Source organism: Physcomitrium patens, chromosome 14 (genome assembly GCF_059467195.1).
Source record: "Physcomitrium patens ecotype Gransden chromosome 14, ASM5946719v1, whole genome shotgun sequence".
Lineage (NCBI taxonomy): Eukaryota > Viridiplantae > Streptophyta > Bryopsida > Funariales > Funariaceae > Physcomitrium > Physcomitrium patens.
In genome coordinates, this window is record NC_143423.1 from 5,849,884 (window position 1) to 5,865,918 (window position 16,035).

Here is a 16,035-nt window from a genome sequence, read left to right on the forward strand (position 1 = left end):
TTTTCATAGAGATTTCAGTTTGGATCATATCTTGAGTTTTTGAATGAATTTTTGGCTCAAAATTTCCTCAAGTATAGATGACTATATTAAAAAGTTGTATATGAAAAATTCATGGTATTTGAGTGTTGGATTGTTGAATATGATGGAATTAGTGTGTAGATGCCTAGAATTTGACATGTTTAGCACTTGCTAGTAATTAGGCAATATCCAAAGATTTATAATGAATTTATGGTTGAATTATTTTATAGAGGTAGTTAAGGATATAAGATAATTTATAGAGAAGTTTGAGTCCAACTAGACAGTTAGATTGAAAGCTATAGGATAATACATTTTCGAAAAAGGATTCTTATGAGAATAAAAGTGGTTTTAAAATATATATTCACATTTTGGAAACTCATGTGCATCTTAGTCTTGTGTATTTGATATGAATGTCTTTATACAGACAAGCTATAAATAAAACTTGTATTTTATAAACTTGCAACTTGTTTGAACAATTAGTGATAGCCAAAGGCCTAGCGCTTTCTTGGAGCAAACTCTCTCTACTACAACAATATGAGAACGGATGCAACACAAGAATGGGGATTTAAAATCTCACACTCTTTAATTTATAAAATATATGTGTGAAAATATGTAGACATATGTGTGAAAATATAAAGACATATGTGTGAAAATATAAAGACATATGCACTAGTATGCATATATGCTTTTTGCTCACTACAATTGTAATTTACTATTTAATTACCTACACTTGCACAAAGAGGTGTCAATTGCTTCACGGTTATCGACTCAATATCTTACCACCCAAAGTCATCCATCCCCCATCGCCACATCAAAACCCTAATTCTTGTGCATTGTCCAAGCCAACGAGCAAATACATTTGCCGCTATAACAACAGACCCCGAAGAAACGACGAGAAATCCTTCTCACCCAACCAGCACGAAGGGGAAAAAGTTTCGAGAATCCTCGGCGCTGGTTAGAGCCAAAAATAATGTGGCGCAGCCGGACTGATTGCGTGTGCGCGCAAGCCAAGTCACGGGGGGGATCGACGGTGCTCGCATGGAGCACAGCTTGTGGGAAGATACTTCTGCGACGTCACGAAATCCCAGTTGCACAAGCAGAAGAAAAAGAAGAAGAAGAACCTGGCATGAAATATCCATCGTCGATGTCGACGATTGTGCAAGAAACTTTGGATTCATTGCCCTCGAAGACGAAGGAATCCTCGACTGGCCTCTGGAAACTTGGTCGCCCACTCGCAGCCCGCCAGCCTTTTGCGCACCCCTCTGCCGCTTTCGCTGTGGCGCTGGCGGCACCGCGACCTCACCATGTGGCCAGAGTGCTCCCCTGTGAGAGCCACACAAGTCGACATCTGGCAGAGCGAATTTATCACAGGGGGTTGATTGGATGGGAATCGGATACCCCACTAAAATCAAGCAATGTGTCTTAATGCTCACCTGGCTTTGCCGGACTCGCGTGCGTCGTTGGATGGATCGCATGCCCTGTGTGGTTCTCCCGCGACGAATCTTCGCTTTCTGATTCTCTCGTTCGTCGTGGAGGGGTTAATTTGTTGCGGGTATGCCCCTCGCCGACTTGGGGAAGGAGGGGTAAGTTTTGACTGGGTTGGCAGTAATCAGGGATTAAGCGGGTGATTAGTAGATCCAATCTGGATTGCTTCATGTGGATGAGCATGCAGGGTGGAGATTTCAGCAGCGCTGAGAGGGCGGGGATTCTTAAGGCGGAAGCCGCACGTTCATGTTCAACGTTTGAAGGCGCGTGTGTTTTTGTGTGTGTGTGTAACGGAGTGTGAGTGGGTTCCTTCCGTTCCTCGCAACCGATTGCTTTGCTTAAGCAGCGGGGTTGCAAGGGTTTTTGTTGGAGTGTAGAAAATTGTGTTGTTATTTAGTGTGTGTTCGGGAAACGTGGTGTCGAACTTGGGGTTTGAGCAGGCGGACATACTGAGACGCGGCGTGTCGTTGCTTTGTGAGTGTGAGGAGGAGTATAGGGCGTGGTTGGTCGTGTGATGGCAGGTGTTGGTCCTGCGTGTGTGAGATCTGTGGCAAGTCAGGGTTTCGGAGCTCCATGCGTGGGGCTGCCGCAGAGGAATAGGGGTGTGAGAGGTCTCAGCGGCTGTGGGTTGCCAGAGAGAGTCTCTTCTGGCAAGTTTTGTTCTTCGTCTGGAAAGGGTGGATTCTTTGCGGGGAAGAAGGACGGGTTCTCCATCAGATGCTCCAGCTTGCCTGGAGATGGTGTTGCTGCAGGTACCCCGAAAACTGTGATTAAAAGCTCCTGTTCCAAAATTTTGCGTTGGTCCGAAGAGGACGTTGTGAGCTCGGGAGGTGTTCCTGTTGTACAAGCCTTACCCGATGACGCAGAGACGCATAGTGGCGCAAATGGGATGCTGGTGGAGTTGCGTGAGACCGACAGGCCGCAGCCAATTGGAAGTGGCACGTATGGGTCCGGAAATCAGTTGAGTATGGAGATGGCTGTAAACGAGGCGCAGACCATGACCGCAACCATGTACAGGCCCAAGCTGCTTTGGTTTACCAAATCTGAGGATGAAGAAAGTAGATTACTTGATAGGACGTTCAACGCTCTCTTGGCTGGGGCTGCCATATCGTACGCTGTTACTAAAGCCGTCACCGTTGATCACGATGTCTGGCATGGGTGGACTGTATTTGAGGTTCTCAAGTATGCCCCTCTCCACAACTGGCATGCGTATGAGGAATTTCTTAGTGCTAATCCAGTTCTGGCGAAGATGATGATCAGTGGAGTTGTGTACTCGATTGGAGATTGGATTGGGCAGGTAATATCGATGTTTCCTCTGGAGTATTCTAATGAATAGACTCTTGACAGGGATTGAATGCATTTCTACTATATGGCTAGGCCGTGGTCTGTTTTCACACAGTACACATATTGTGGCATAAATCTAACATAGGTTCTGAATCATGCAGTGTGTAGAGGGAAAACCGGTTCTCGAGTTCAGCAGAGTCAGGCTTCTGAGATCAGGTCTTGTTGGATTTTGCCTTCACGGCTCTTTGTCACACTACTACTATCACGTTTGCGAGGTATGTGATAATCTCTCCAGGTGACTAAGAAATTTTTGATCATATTGCATTGGTATGTCTGACGTGCCGCGCGCTATCTTCGTTTCAATCTATCAAATTGTTATGTTGAACTTTACGATTGGCTGATCAATGTTAATTGTGGAATTGCAGTTTTTGTTTCCGTTTCAAGGATGGTGGGTAGTCCCAGTGAAAGTAGCATTCGACCAGACCATCTGGTCGGCTATTTGGAATAGTATCTACTTCATAACTCTAGGATTGCTTCGATTTGAGTCTCCCGTTAGGATACTCAAGGATTTAAGAGAAACATTCTTCCCTCTTTTGACGGTAAGGCCTCTCACTCATTTTCTTGAACTTTAAAAATAATAATAATAAGCCTTCTCTGTATAGCACATATTATTATTGTACACACTCTTGCTGAATGTTTTCGCTTTCATGTGACCGACTTTCTCAATCTGACAATTTCCACGCGTCTTGCAGGCTGGCTGGAAGCTGTGGCCCTTTGCGCATCTTATCACGTATGGTTTGGTTCCCGTCGAACAGCGTCTGCTGTGGGTAGACTGTGTGGAGATTCTTTGGGTTACTATTCTCTCTGTATTTGCCAACGAGAAAGCTCAGCAGAGAATGGAAATAAGTGAAGTAGAGACAGTGGCAGTGTTAAGCTCTGGAGACGCAGTAGAGCAGAAACTCCCCATTGAAGATTCCCAATAACAGTGGATAGTCTTGAGTCTCTTGTCAGAATCTCCATCAATTGTGTATCTGTAACTGTCTTACAGTCAAGGCTGTGAATTTGAAACAATCTGCGAGGGAGAGTGGGGGATTTTGTACATAGTAGAGTTTTCCTCATCGTGAAGCGGTGCTGTCCTTTCGCTCTGCTTGTAGAAAGTTGTAGTGTAATGGTAGCTGGTGGGAAATCCTCACTCACAGAGCTGTTTTGGAATTTTTTTAGAAGTGTAACGTATTTGAGGGATTTCATCATAAATCGAAGTGCATGTGCGTTTAGATTTATTATTTTCGAGAGTAACCAGTGATAAGATCCAAGCTGATAGAACGAGGGTCTGTAATACGATTATTTCATCGTTTCATCCATATCATTTGTAGCGTATTGATCACTTGTATTCACTGGTTGATTAGAAATGAATGGAATAGTTATGAAAGGCGAAAATGTACATATATTTGGGAAGAGTTGCTAAGTCTAGAATCATCATCTGATAGAATGTTCCAGTGTTGCTGCATATACTTTTTGGACGATAATTTCAATTTTGATAATTTCTTTTCACATCTCTTCCAACTCTTCAGCACTGAACACAGGATTATCTGCACATGATACACACATTTTTATTATGAACCCATATCACTGTAGAATCTTCTCAGGTTATTAACATACGTCTGTATTTTACTTTCACGTCTTCTTGAAAGTATCTAACTACAATCTCCACCTATCGAAAAACAACAGTGCATAAAGAGCTTCCTCACCAGGATGTAGCCATTATACAAAAGAAGCATACTTTCTTTACTATACATAAATAACAGATATCAATCCTGGGAAGAAAACCCCATTTGGCAGTAAGAGAAATTTAATATATGATTTTATCCCCTGCAGTGAGATTATTCAACGAAATGACAAGAATTGATATGATTACAACTTGTCAAACTACCGCAGCACAATATTTGTCTAACATACTAAATAACATCTACTAGCTTCTTCGATATAGAATTGTCAAATGTTTTTCATGACAAAGCGGTGTCCAACGTTTGTGAAGAACTCAAACTTATCTAATATGCTTTGAAATGGTGACTCTGAAATCTCTACTGCATCTCGGACCAGGCTGCCGATAAAAACATTGGGCAAGATACAATAACAGACTGCAAAGAAAATTCTTGAAAATTTAATGAAAAATTATTAAAGAATATATAATAATCATACAATTTTAAGTCAATCGGACCTGGTTGAATGTAGTTCACTTTGTCTAGATGAGAGTTTTCCCATTTACGAGGGTGATGCGCCGCCCTTCTTTCCACACTAGATATAGATATATATATATATATATATGGTGATCTAAATACCTGCTGGTCCGGTCATCGCACTACCACCGCACCATGTGGCCTCAGAGGCTTCGAAAGTTCCTGGTGGGGAGATTTTTTGGTATTACAAAGAGACAACAATGCTTTACACACCGCAACCTTGCTGTGCTGGCGAAGCAAACAGCTTGGATTCGCTTTTTCATGAGCTCCTGGCATGTCCAAGCGAACCAGAGATGTTTGTGCGCCAGAGATTTTTGAGCTTTATGGGCTAGAAATCTTGTGCGGTAGGAAGAGAGCTGCGAGGTGGCCCACTCGTGGACCGAGTTGGGCAAGAGGCGCATCATTCCTGGTGGTCCCTCTGCTCGTGCGATCTGCTTTATCCGCATCGTAGTTGATCACCTTTAGAAACTGCTTAAACCCCCGTTTTCTAATCTCTCATCTCTTTAGGATTTATTTTGCCCTCTCAAGCGCAATCTAGATCTGGGAGTAGCACGAAAGGGATCTGACATGGTGCAACTGGCTTGCGTTAAGCTGGAGAAACCATCCATGTTGAAATGCACGGCGGCGGCAGTATGGACTGTTTCATGAGCTGATGCAGGAGTTGTGAGAGAAATGGCAGGAGATTGCATAGGAGATTGGAGAAATGGACCCTGAAAATAGAAAAAGTGTTGTGACACAGAAGAAGATGAACCGAGGTAGGGTTGAGGAGGGCGACGAACCGCCCTAGGACTTGATCAAGAGCAATCTTGGGGATTCAACCCCAAGAGGAGATTTGCCTAACTCACATAGTAGTTGAGTGCCTGAAATTGACCCCCTGTTGCATCGGGAGGATGGATATTATTTAATTTGTGGAGATTGAACTCGACCGAGATCTGCGGTGAATTTGTGTGATTTAACAAGGACTCGTTAGCTGAATACTGGATGGAGATGAATTTTGTGTCTAGGCTGACAAGATTGCAGAACTGATTGGACAATGCTATAGGGAAGGGATTGAATGGTCATTTTGTGTAGACGGTGCCAAATCTTGTACAGTCAGCATTGGGCCGAGCTGAATGCCGTAAGCGAGAGTTTCAATAGTTCTCGCCACAGGCATTCGGTAGTACGCTTCAATCAGTCAGAGGCTTTCTACCTCTCACGCTTATCCCTCATGAACGACAAAGTTCTATACCGCTGGTTGCCAGCAACTCATACACTATCCTCAAGAATTGTTTCTTCACCGACATTTCCAGTAGCATTAATTATTGATGTGCCCTCAACTTCCACGATTATTTCACCTTTACCCTGACCACGCGTCATGACGAGGAACGTGCCGGTTCGGCAGAGATGACCCATTTCTTCTCTGGAATAATCAACTGCCACCAAAACAAAACATCACAGAATAGCTAAATCGCTGAATAGGGATAAGGATGGGAACAACCTGCGTTAGAACAGTTTGATTTCTCAAGATCTGCACAGTTTTGGAATGACTGAAAGCATTTGATCCGATGTGAAACTAATCAGGTGCCCATGGTTACAAGGAATGAGGTGAGGTGAAATCATCGACAGAACTTCCGACAGTGCATTGAGAGCGTTTCAACGCTTCCTGCTCATGAGAGGATGCAACGTAGTTATGGCATAATCACAGCAAGTGCTGTGGAGTTCATATTCCTGATAACCGCAGCCCTACTTGAACGCCTCGGTGTGCTGAAGAATGCTTCTTCCGCTGTTGAGCAACATGGGCGTGTGTAACTTACAACCCCGAGACGCCATGCAACTCCACGAAAATTAGCTTTTCTTTTTGCCGTTGCCACTTCTAGCCACTCTACCCTGCGATTTGTGTTGTTTCGTCCTTGCCGCCTTCAAACCTCGTTTGCATCCAGTATTCTCTTTATCTTTTTTGTAATTATTATAGAATAAATCTAAATCAAATTTTAGCTAAAAAAATATCAATGGCCAATGACAAGCATAGATGACATTCTAAGCTTGATTGGATCTTAGACCATTCTTGTAATAGCTATAAATATTGGTATATTAAAGTTGAATTCAAAAAATTGGTGATCTATTTTTTTAAAATTGTAATGTCTAAAAATTTAGTGTTTCAAAAAATAAGAATGGTGGCTAAGGTTTGTAGTGAAGAAAGACCACATTATGAGAAGTTAATGAAGGACAAGTCCTAGAATAGATTGCCATTGATGGCCAAACTCATCAGTATTAGAATCCAAAGAGATTGGATTCTTTGAACAAAGGTTTTATATATTTGGATGAGTTTCATTGGAATTTAGAACTCCTGGGACCAAGAATTTAGCATAAGAGATTATATAGAAGGAAGATGTAATAGAAGGATATAATAGAGGATATAATAGAGGAGTCTCTTTTACTATTCTATTTGGTGGAAAATTAAAATTGGATTCCAAAGAGACCTAAGGCAATTGAAAAGTGTGAACTGCCAATACAATAAAATCCAACAAATAGCTAGAGAAGCAAATTATTACAAAAATCTCACCATGTTGAAAAGATGAGCCATAAAATAATCATTGTCTACAATGTTAGAAGTCTAATAGTTGTAATGGCAATCACATTAATGATACACTTCAACATAGTCTAAGTCATTGTTATGACACTTGTCAACATCCATAATGAAGAAGATCATGATCTAGATGAAACAAATTCTTTTTTGGACGTAGGATCTTGGTCCTAGAATTAAAAAGATAGTTGTAAATGCACAATAGATTCAAGAAGAACAAACAATAGAAAAACAAGCAAATAATAAGCGAGTGATGGTGGTCATAGTGTATCACAATAGATTTATGGTAAGAAATGAATGGATGAGATTTAGCTAGAGATCTCTTCTCTAGTTGGAGCAAAAAGCCTAAAGAATCTCTTAGCATTTGTATTCAAAGAAATATTTTTAGAAATAAATCTTGATTTTTCTTGAAACCATCTATATGAGTATAAAATTACTTATTTAACCTTATCCAAATTCTAATCTTGTCTTGTTGTTTCCACATTGATAGTAATCTCACTAGACTCCACTAAATCAATCTTGAAGAAATTCTTTTTGAAGAAAAAGATTGGATTTTCTTTTAAATTAGATGAATCAATTAGTAACCACTATTCCTACTAAGATTAATTAAGTGGATTGATGTTGATGATAGGAAGTTCAATAATAACTAATTAGTATTAGTGTTTAATGCTAACAATCTCTCATTTAGGTTTGCTAATAGTCTTAAGAATTTGTATCAAAGAAAGAAAAAAATTAATAAAAATTAACTACATTGTCCAAACTGATCATTGATTTCAATATCCTAATTGGTCTAAAATCTAGTGCAAATTAATAACTTAGAGAGGTGTCAATAATACAAAACATAGAGTATTCAAGTTGTAGTTAATATTCATTAATGTCAGTAAGAAGTTATGATTAGAAATTTAACTTATTAAATCCAAACCAATTATTTTAACAATCTTATTTGGCAATCTACTTCTTTGTATTTAAGTCTATAGATTTGTTAGCTTATATCCAATTGGTAGAAAAAATCTAATTCAATAGGACCCTTTTTTAGTCATTGATTCTAGTAATCAAGAAATATAGACTCTAACTTTGTATTCTATTAATAACAACTAAAGACCAATCTTAAATTTTGATTTGATGTATCAATTATTTGTAAAGATAGGAGGCTAGAAACAAAGTTTATGTATATAGAGAAGAAAGAGAATCTTCCAAAGTAATACTAAATGGTTTAGAAATCTTATCCAAATGCATTACAATTTGTCTATTTAATCAAAAAGTGAAGATCACCATTTCTAGAAGCTTCTTTCAAAAGCTCTTATTTTAGGCTTTTATCTTCATAGAAAAATGAAATAAAGGATTGTATTCAATATTGGTAAAAATCTGTGTTTTGGAGGATGAAGGCAAGACACTTATTTCCAAAAACCAATCACTTAAAGGAGTCAATATTCTTCTTCTTTTCTCTATGGCACTTTATTAATCCAAAATTGAGTAGTTTGGAGTTTGTAGAATTCTTTAAATGATTTGGTCAAATCCAATTGTCAACTCAAAAAAGCTCTTGAACACATTTAACTTGAATTGACATCATTTTACAATATACTCAATATAATTCCACCAAAATGACTAATTTGAAATAAATTCTTTATTGTAGAGAATTTGATTACTTGAATTTGATTACTATAATTACTTCAATTTATTAGATTAAATTAGATTAAAATAACTTCACTTCAATTAATACATAAAGATACAAAGAGAGAAAAAATAATATCAAGTCAAAACTATAATAAACAATCAAAATAGAATATAATATTTTTATAAAATAAAGTAAAAAATACCAAAGAAAAGAAGAACTACAAAGACAAAGAGAGTCTTTTAATAGAATCTTGTTATCTACTTGTACTACTTTTACTTAATTATGACAACTAACCATTTTCTTACATGGCTACTTTGCTATTTTGTCTTAATTTGTTCTATCATAGATATCTGATTTTTAAATAGATTGAATATCTCTAACCTCCTTTATATTTACAATCTAAATTTGAATCTAATTTAGAAGGTTTCATTCTTGTATAGATTAGGTATATCCAATTGATTGTGAGCTTTTTATTTCGATTTTATTGGTTTAGATTTTTCTTGTTGTTTGAATTCTATTGATTTAGACCTATTGCTAAATTAACTAGGTCAGGTGGCAATTTATATATTATTTAAAATAAATTAATTGAATTTAATAAACCCAAAATATTATTTTATATTTAAAAACGTGCATTTGTTATGTAGATCATTTTAGATATGTCAATTAAATTATTCCATCAACTAAGAGTTACTTCAATTTTTAAGTTATAAAATACATTTAAAAGATTATTAATATTCATTTACTAAAGTATTAAAAACATCACAATCTTTATTTCATAATAATATAAATTAAGCACCCATTCAATTGTAAACATCTTCAAATCATCAAAACTCAATTTATTTATTTTATTTTATTTTATTCTTTTCTTTAATGATTCAGATGCCTCACCAAATGAACGACAGATGTGCTATACTTGGTAGTTGTTTAAACTAACATGTAATCTATCCACAGCCTCGTTGAACCCATGCAAACCAAGAGGCAAGCAAGTCCAATCCAAGCACTGCTCAAGCCAAAAGCTCAAATAGAAACAGAATAATGTACATGTATACTTACTGAAACGATACTTGATAGTGAGTTCAGCATTCTACCATTAATGTTGTCACTAGGTTGCGTTGTTTTTTGACACGCTTTAATTTCTTACTCTACAACTCAAAGCCGGTGAGCATGTGAGGCAGATTATTTCTGTTCCACTGCTGCTCACATTTGTTATTGTCACCAACTTCTAGCTCCCATAAATCTTTGAGTAAATTGGCAGGGCGAGAGTTGGGGTCACTTCGGATCAAGGATAGCTAAATGCTGCGCTTGGAATAACCGTGTGGCCAACATGTTTCGGATCGGTACAAGCGCTAGAATCACCACTGGGAATGCAAGTCCTGCGTAACCACAACAGCTCAGGTTTACTAGACGTAAAACAGCTGACCCAGAGAAGAGGCAATCACCATTGCGCTCAAACACAATGAGAAACTCAATGATGTGCAATTTTAGTCATGGGTGGAAAAATCTACACTCGAAAGACTCGCATGTTACGAGTGGCAAATTGTGCCTTACCCCATTTGCTCTCCTTTAGGTTCCACAGTGCCCAAAGACAAGCTAGCTGAAGCGCAGTGAACTTGTGAACTTCATGTTTGGGGACTTCCTTTGTGAATTCGTGGTCTGGAGTTAGATCCGGGTGGTATAGCCAAAGCTTGACCCTGAAATAAATAAACAACACTTTTAGATCGAAACTAGTTCATATATAGATGCAGGTACATTTACAAAACATCGCACTTAGTGAATTTATTAGATTTATTTGAATTATTTTCCTGCTATATGGATCGACTTCAGCAGCATCAAATGATTTGAGACAAACATGACAGAAGATAGAGGTCCCTGCCTTTCTACAAACTGGTTGCTGCTGATGATGCTCAATGACATGAATACAAACAGACCGCTAGTGACCTGATTTCACAGCCCAGCAAATATGTTAATAAGCGTCTCTGCAAGTTTCATGCCCTTGAATTCTTGGTATAAAAATAGAATTGAAACATGAATACAATGTCAATGTTAGTAAGTGGATGGATTCATCGTATTCAGTAAATCAGCCGCTGTTGAAGATGGCCAGGGATCATACCGGAAGTGGAACACGTCGCAGAAGTGGCCAAAACGCTAGTGATGCTCCCACTCCCGCCTGTCAGCACATGCCCAACCCACCCAGATGGTCATCTGTATGTATATATGTATGTCACCTTTACAAAACCTACAAGAATCAAGTCCTACTCTTTCCTAACAGTGAGTGCTACAAACACTTGGGTCAGCATGACTGATATCAATAGATAGGCACTCATAAACAAGAGAGTTATACCTTAAGAATATATAATTGTATCATCTTTGACAGCCCTCAAATTAATAATTTGCTCAATCGAAATTATGAAGTGCAGGAAAAGGCAAGTGTAGGGGGGTAACAAGAGTATTACAGAGATCATGAGGCCTGTAAGACGATTTTCCAGCACACGAGGCCCACTCTCTTCTTCCTTGGTGGCTTCGTCTCCGCTGTTGCAAAGAATCTAAGCTCAGAGACTCTGTTGATTTTCAATTTATTTTTAACTGAACCATTTTTACTACCTCATAAATAGTTTAAAGCTTCTATGACACACCTCGAAGCACTATCAAAGATACTCTAAGTACCAGACCGATGTGCACATAATCCTTGTTCTGAAAAAACTGAAAACTTACAATTTAAATGAGATTTCACCTCAACTTGATTTGCAGTGATGTGGAAGGCCTACCTAGCACTTGTGCTTTTGGCTGGAACAATTAAGCTTCGGACATGGTTCAAAGACGGCACAGCCGAGGCCACCATCCAAGGCAATCCGAGTAAAGATGCTACTGCCGTAGTCACTGCCAGAGCATACATATGATGTATCAATGTCCTGAGGAATAATCTATCGAATAGAAATATAACAGCCTATGACTTTGATGATGAAGCTTCGGATGATGCAATTAAGAAAAGTGTAATGCTTTGCATCTTGTATACGAGAGCTTAAAACAAAACACATATACTGGAGTCGCTTCCCAATAACATGTCATTCTTATTGCAATTGCAGACTTGATACGTGATGCTTCGATGAGGATTTTACCTCCAACTGCAGCCAAATCAAGATTATATCCTGCGCTCTTTCTAAGTCGAGGAGAGGGAAAATTGTTTACAAGACGGGCTGTCATGGTCTGCAGATTTCCACAGCATATCAATTAGTCGCCCTAGAGGTCAGCAAATCTTGGCAATCAACAAGATAAAAGCATGCATTGCACCATTTTCCAATTAAGTACGGTCAGGGAAACAAGCAGCCTGTGATCCTTCAAGTATCTTAGAAAGCAGGTAATTAATAAGGGGGGAAATGAACCTGATCAAGGAAAATCAATAGACTGACACAAACTGCAGGAATAGCTGATGCAGCAATAGCCCAAGAAGGTATGCTGAAAAGGGGCACAAGCCAGCCCTGACGGCCTGCGGTTGATGCTATCGTTGATGCTGCTGGCATTAACGGTAGAGGTACTGTTGGAAAGAACCGAATTGGCACCATTGACATAAGGAAGATTGCTAATGGAGCCCCAAAATCAGCAAGAACGCCAGAAAATGGCCGCAGCAACAAACGTGACGTTCGCAGCTGTGGACATTTCCAACCCACGAGTAAATTAAAACTTCAATTGTAAAGCCTTGGCATGAACAAATGATGGAAAAATGGCAACACAGGTTACTCATTAAGGACGTAGTCCATTTCAAAACAAACATAAAACGAAATTAGTCAGGGATTCTGTGAGGACATGAGGTTGGCAACCTGAGTTAGGATTTTAGCAGTTGCGTAGGTTCCAGCGGCCAGAAGAAACGACAGAAACGCAGTCTCAATGGGATAAGAGCTGGCGGGGCTATACAGACTTGAAACACCCTGCATGTAAGCTAAGTGTCATGTGTAATGGGAGGAAAAGTAGCAACACCCCTTCGCAGAAACTTGTTGTGAATCGAAAACGTCAGTTAGACATCGTAAGTTATTGAAACAAACCTTATAAGCTTCCATCATGAAGCCAATGGAGATAAACGTTGTGAATGTCTCGTCCACGAATCGTGTCAAGTACTTGACTAACTGGGTTTCACGCATAGGCCCGCAATTCAGTAAGGAATCATCCTCAATGGTAATATTGAAGCCGTAGCAAAAGCTATATTTAACCCTAAAACGATTGCGCAAAGTAAATTACCTCTGAGCTGGCCTCCATAGCTCCTAGACCGAGAAGAAATACACAAGACCAGATACCGACCCAGCCGTAAATAGGAAGAAACGGCAACATGGCTTGCTTAGTTGCCTGCAAGCGCAGACGTCAAACAGCTCAGTACATAACCTGAAGAAATTGAAGAAAAGTGAAAAGCCCAAAAATGAATCAATCCCATCACGACCGACTTACCCTATACAAAGCACCAGTGATCACAACCATGAAGCCGGTAGGGCCAAGCAAAGTAAGAGGTTGCGCCGCGAATGAAGTATAGATGAGTCCTGATACTGCATTGTGTACAGAAAGAAACAAAAAGACAACGACGCGAAGAGAGGGTCAAATACTGAGATCTTTAGTTGCAAAGAGGTTGGAAGCTGAATTCGTAGGATCTCCTGAAAAATTCACCATCTCAATCTGATTGTCAAATTACACAGCACTACTGATGGCATTACAAGGGGAAAAGTGCGCACTTGCACAACTTATTATGGTCTCCAGAAGCCCCATATGGCAAGCTGTTAATCGTGAAATCATCCTGAACATGAATAGAAGAAAAATAAGTCGTCAGATATGTTTTTCCTTCTTCTTAAATGGCAAGACCCAGATTATTCAGCAATAAGATTATTCACTTGCAAAGCCATGGAAAGACTAACAAGCATAAATCTAGCCAGGACATCGCCACTGACCCGCCGAAGGCAAAGCATGGGGCGAGCGAGGCGAAGATCATATACGCAGCCGCACTCAAAGCCTTGGGGTGGAGTCCATCCGTGAAGTCAGTGGCGTATTGCGGGAGCCGACGTTCAATGTCCTTCATAATGCCACTTCCGAAACCTCGTGCAATATTCTCCGACTCGCCAAACGATCCAAATGCGTCGACCCCAGCCGTTGCTGACGAACACCTCACCGATCGCTGTTCTGTGTCAGGAATGTCCCGGTCTGGCTGGTGGAACGAAACCAGCCTTCCTCTCAAGACTCCACCTGAGCTCCATGCGCTATCTAGTGCTCTGCATGTTTTGGGAGTTGCTGCAATCGATTTCTCGAAGCACTGCGCTGTGATTCTGGTAGACTGCTTGCATCTCGATTGTGTTCTTTCGCGATGTAGGCGTGGTACAGTCGTTGAAGTATGGAGATAAAACGGGTCTCGGTTTGTTGCAGCGGAAAATTTTGTAAGTGCTCCTGATCCGCTACTTAACAGTTTCTGGTGTAAGCAGTGCATTATCTGGTAAATTAAAACCAAAGGAAATCACCAGTATATGATAGAAAATGAAAGCGACGACACCTAGCTGGCTGCCATTTTGCCCAGGTACCATTCGCAAGGGACCCATTAGTTTCTGCAGACCCGAGCATGCGCTAGACTAATTTTCTTGAGGTTCTCTCAGCGGAACAATTTTTTGGCAGTTCATTGCAGCTCATCCTTGTGAAAGAAAATGATAATTTCAAGACTTCACAGCTATGATAAGTCGCAACTAAAACTGCCTCGTTTTCCAGGACCGTGAATTCCTCATGTTCTGTTGACGATCGAGGTTCCCAATCGAACAATTTCCAAGGTTTAATAATTCAATCGTGGAGCTAAGAGGCGCAGCAGGCTGACATTCAGCTCACACTTGAAAAAAGGAGCCTGTATTCTTCATAAAAAAAATTCACAACGAGCTCCAACTCTACGCCCACACTAATCAAACCTTGGGCACCACACCGCAACAACTACACGAAAACTCCAACGGACCCCTTCCAAAATACACACTCCCACACAGCGCAAACAAACCTCGCACAGCCACACACAACCCACGACTTACCTCCATGGCACCCGACTCCACACGCAAATACCCGTCGCCAAATTATGGGTCGATCCCGTTCCGCCTTGCAATCTTCCGCGAACCCTCCCCGAACCTCAAAACTCATGCATCTGCATCGCATCCAATCGCCACCGACTCAACCCAACCCAGTTCCTCCCAAATTTCCAAAGACCCAAAACAATACTAAGCTCGAGAACAACCACGTCTCAGTCCCTTTTCGTCGACCGGCTTCCGGAAACCTCAACCCACCAGCAAACCCACAAACTTGCAGTCACCATGCTCGACGATGCTCCCCGCAGAATAACCAATTGATTGGGAGATTAGTACAACGGGAAAATATTTGTTTATAGTGGGAGGGAGAGAGCTACAGGAGCATTCAGCAGGCGAGGCAGTTGTCCTACACAGCATGGACTGAGCCAGATTCTGTTGGCACTGCAGTCCTGGCGCGTCGCGTCGCGTCGCGTCCCACCCTCCATCGCCGTAGGGCTCTCCTTTTTCAATCAGGGCTCTCCTTTTGCAACCAGGGCTCTCCGCCACAGCCCGACACGCTGTGGCCGCGGAGACGCGGCGGCGTTTATGGTGGAGACGCCGCAATCTTCTGATAGCACACACGCCTCCTTGGCCGTATCAGAACTGGGCAGTTCTGGTAGTGGGCCTTATCAGTATTCTCGTGATTCTCCCTTTGCGCCTTCCCCTTTCTTTCTCTTAATGGCTTCAGTTGCATGATGAAGTTGACACCGCCAAACAATTTTCATTTACCTTGTGTAAAATTCGATGGATGTATGTGTAACTTGTTTCAAT

The 16,035-nt window shown here is 40.6% G+C and overlaps 3 protein-coding genes across 7 annotated transcripts; 1 reads left to right on the top strand and 2 right to left on the bottom strand.

The window, feature by feature from the left end:
* Positions 1-565: 565 nt before the first annotated feature.
* On the bottom strand, positions 566-1,674 carry LOC141046208 (uncharacterized). The gene is made up of 2 exons (XM_073538873.2): positions 1,452-1,674; positions 566-1,366 (listed from the first exon to the last, which is right to left on the bottom strand). The coding sequence occupies exons 1-2, from the start codon at positions 1,672-1,674 to the stop codon at positions 924-926; spliced, it is 666 nt and encodes a 221-aa protein (XP_073394974.1). The 3' UTR covers positions 566-923.
* A 94-nt stretch (positions 1,675-1,768) lies between these two features.
* Positions 1,769-4,148, top strand: LOC112291559 (uncharacterized). The gene is made up of 4 exons (XM_024539138.3): positions 1,769-2,800; positions 2,949-3,062; positions 3,213-3,386; positions 3,540-4,148. The coding sequence occupies exons 1-4, from the start codon at positions 2,018-2,020 to the stop codon at positions 3,768-3,770; spliced, it is 1,302 nt and encodes a 433-aa protein (XP_024394906.1). The 5' UTR covers positions 1,769-2,017; the 3' UTR covers positions 3,771-4,148.
* Positions 4,149-10,023: 5,875 nt separating this feature from the next.
* LOC112291869 (uncharacterized) lies at positions 10,024-15,716 on the bottom strand. 5 transcript variants are annotated; one of them, XM_090255711.1, is made up of 16 exons: positions 15,636-15,716; positions 15,235-15,344; positions 14,128-14,639; positions 13,915-13,976; positions 13,637-13,731; positions 13,433-13,537; positions 13,240-13,320; positions 13,018-13,125; positions 12,583-12,846; positions 12,319-12,406; positions 11,968-12,079; positions 11,656-11,731; positions 11,313-11,369; positions 11,076-11,140; positions 10,751-10,893; positions 10,024-10,575 (listed from the first exon to the last, which is right to left on the bottom strand). In XM_090255711.1, exons 2-16 carry the CDS (start codon positions 15,238-15,240, stop codon positions 10,472-10,474), a joined length of 1,878 nt encoding a protein of 625 aa, XP_090111837.1. In that variant the 5' UTR covers positions 15,241-15,344; positions 15,636-15,716; the 3' UTR covers positions 10,024-10,471. The 5 variants fall into 5 exon arrangements, with proteins under 5 accessions (XP_090111837.1, XP_024395571.1, XP_024395569.1 ...); XM_024539803.3 differs by lacking the exon at positions 15,636-15,716 and adding an exon at positions 15,484-15,599; XM_024539801.3 differs by lacking the exon at positions 15,636-15,716 and adding an exon at positions 15,484-15,599 and having other exon boundaries at positions 14,128-14,660.
* Positions 15,717-16,035: the final 319 nt, after the last annotated feature.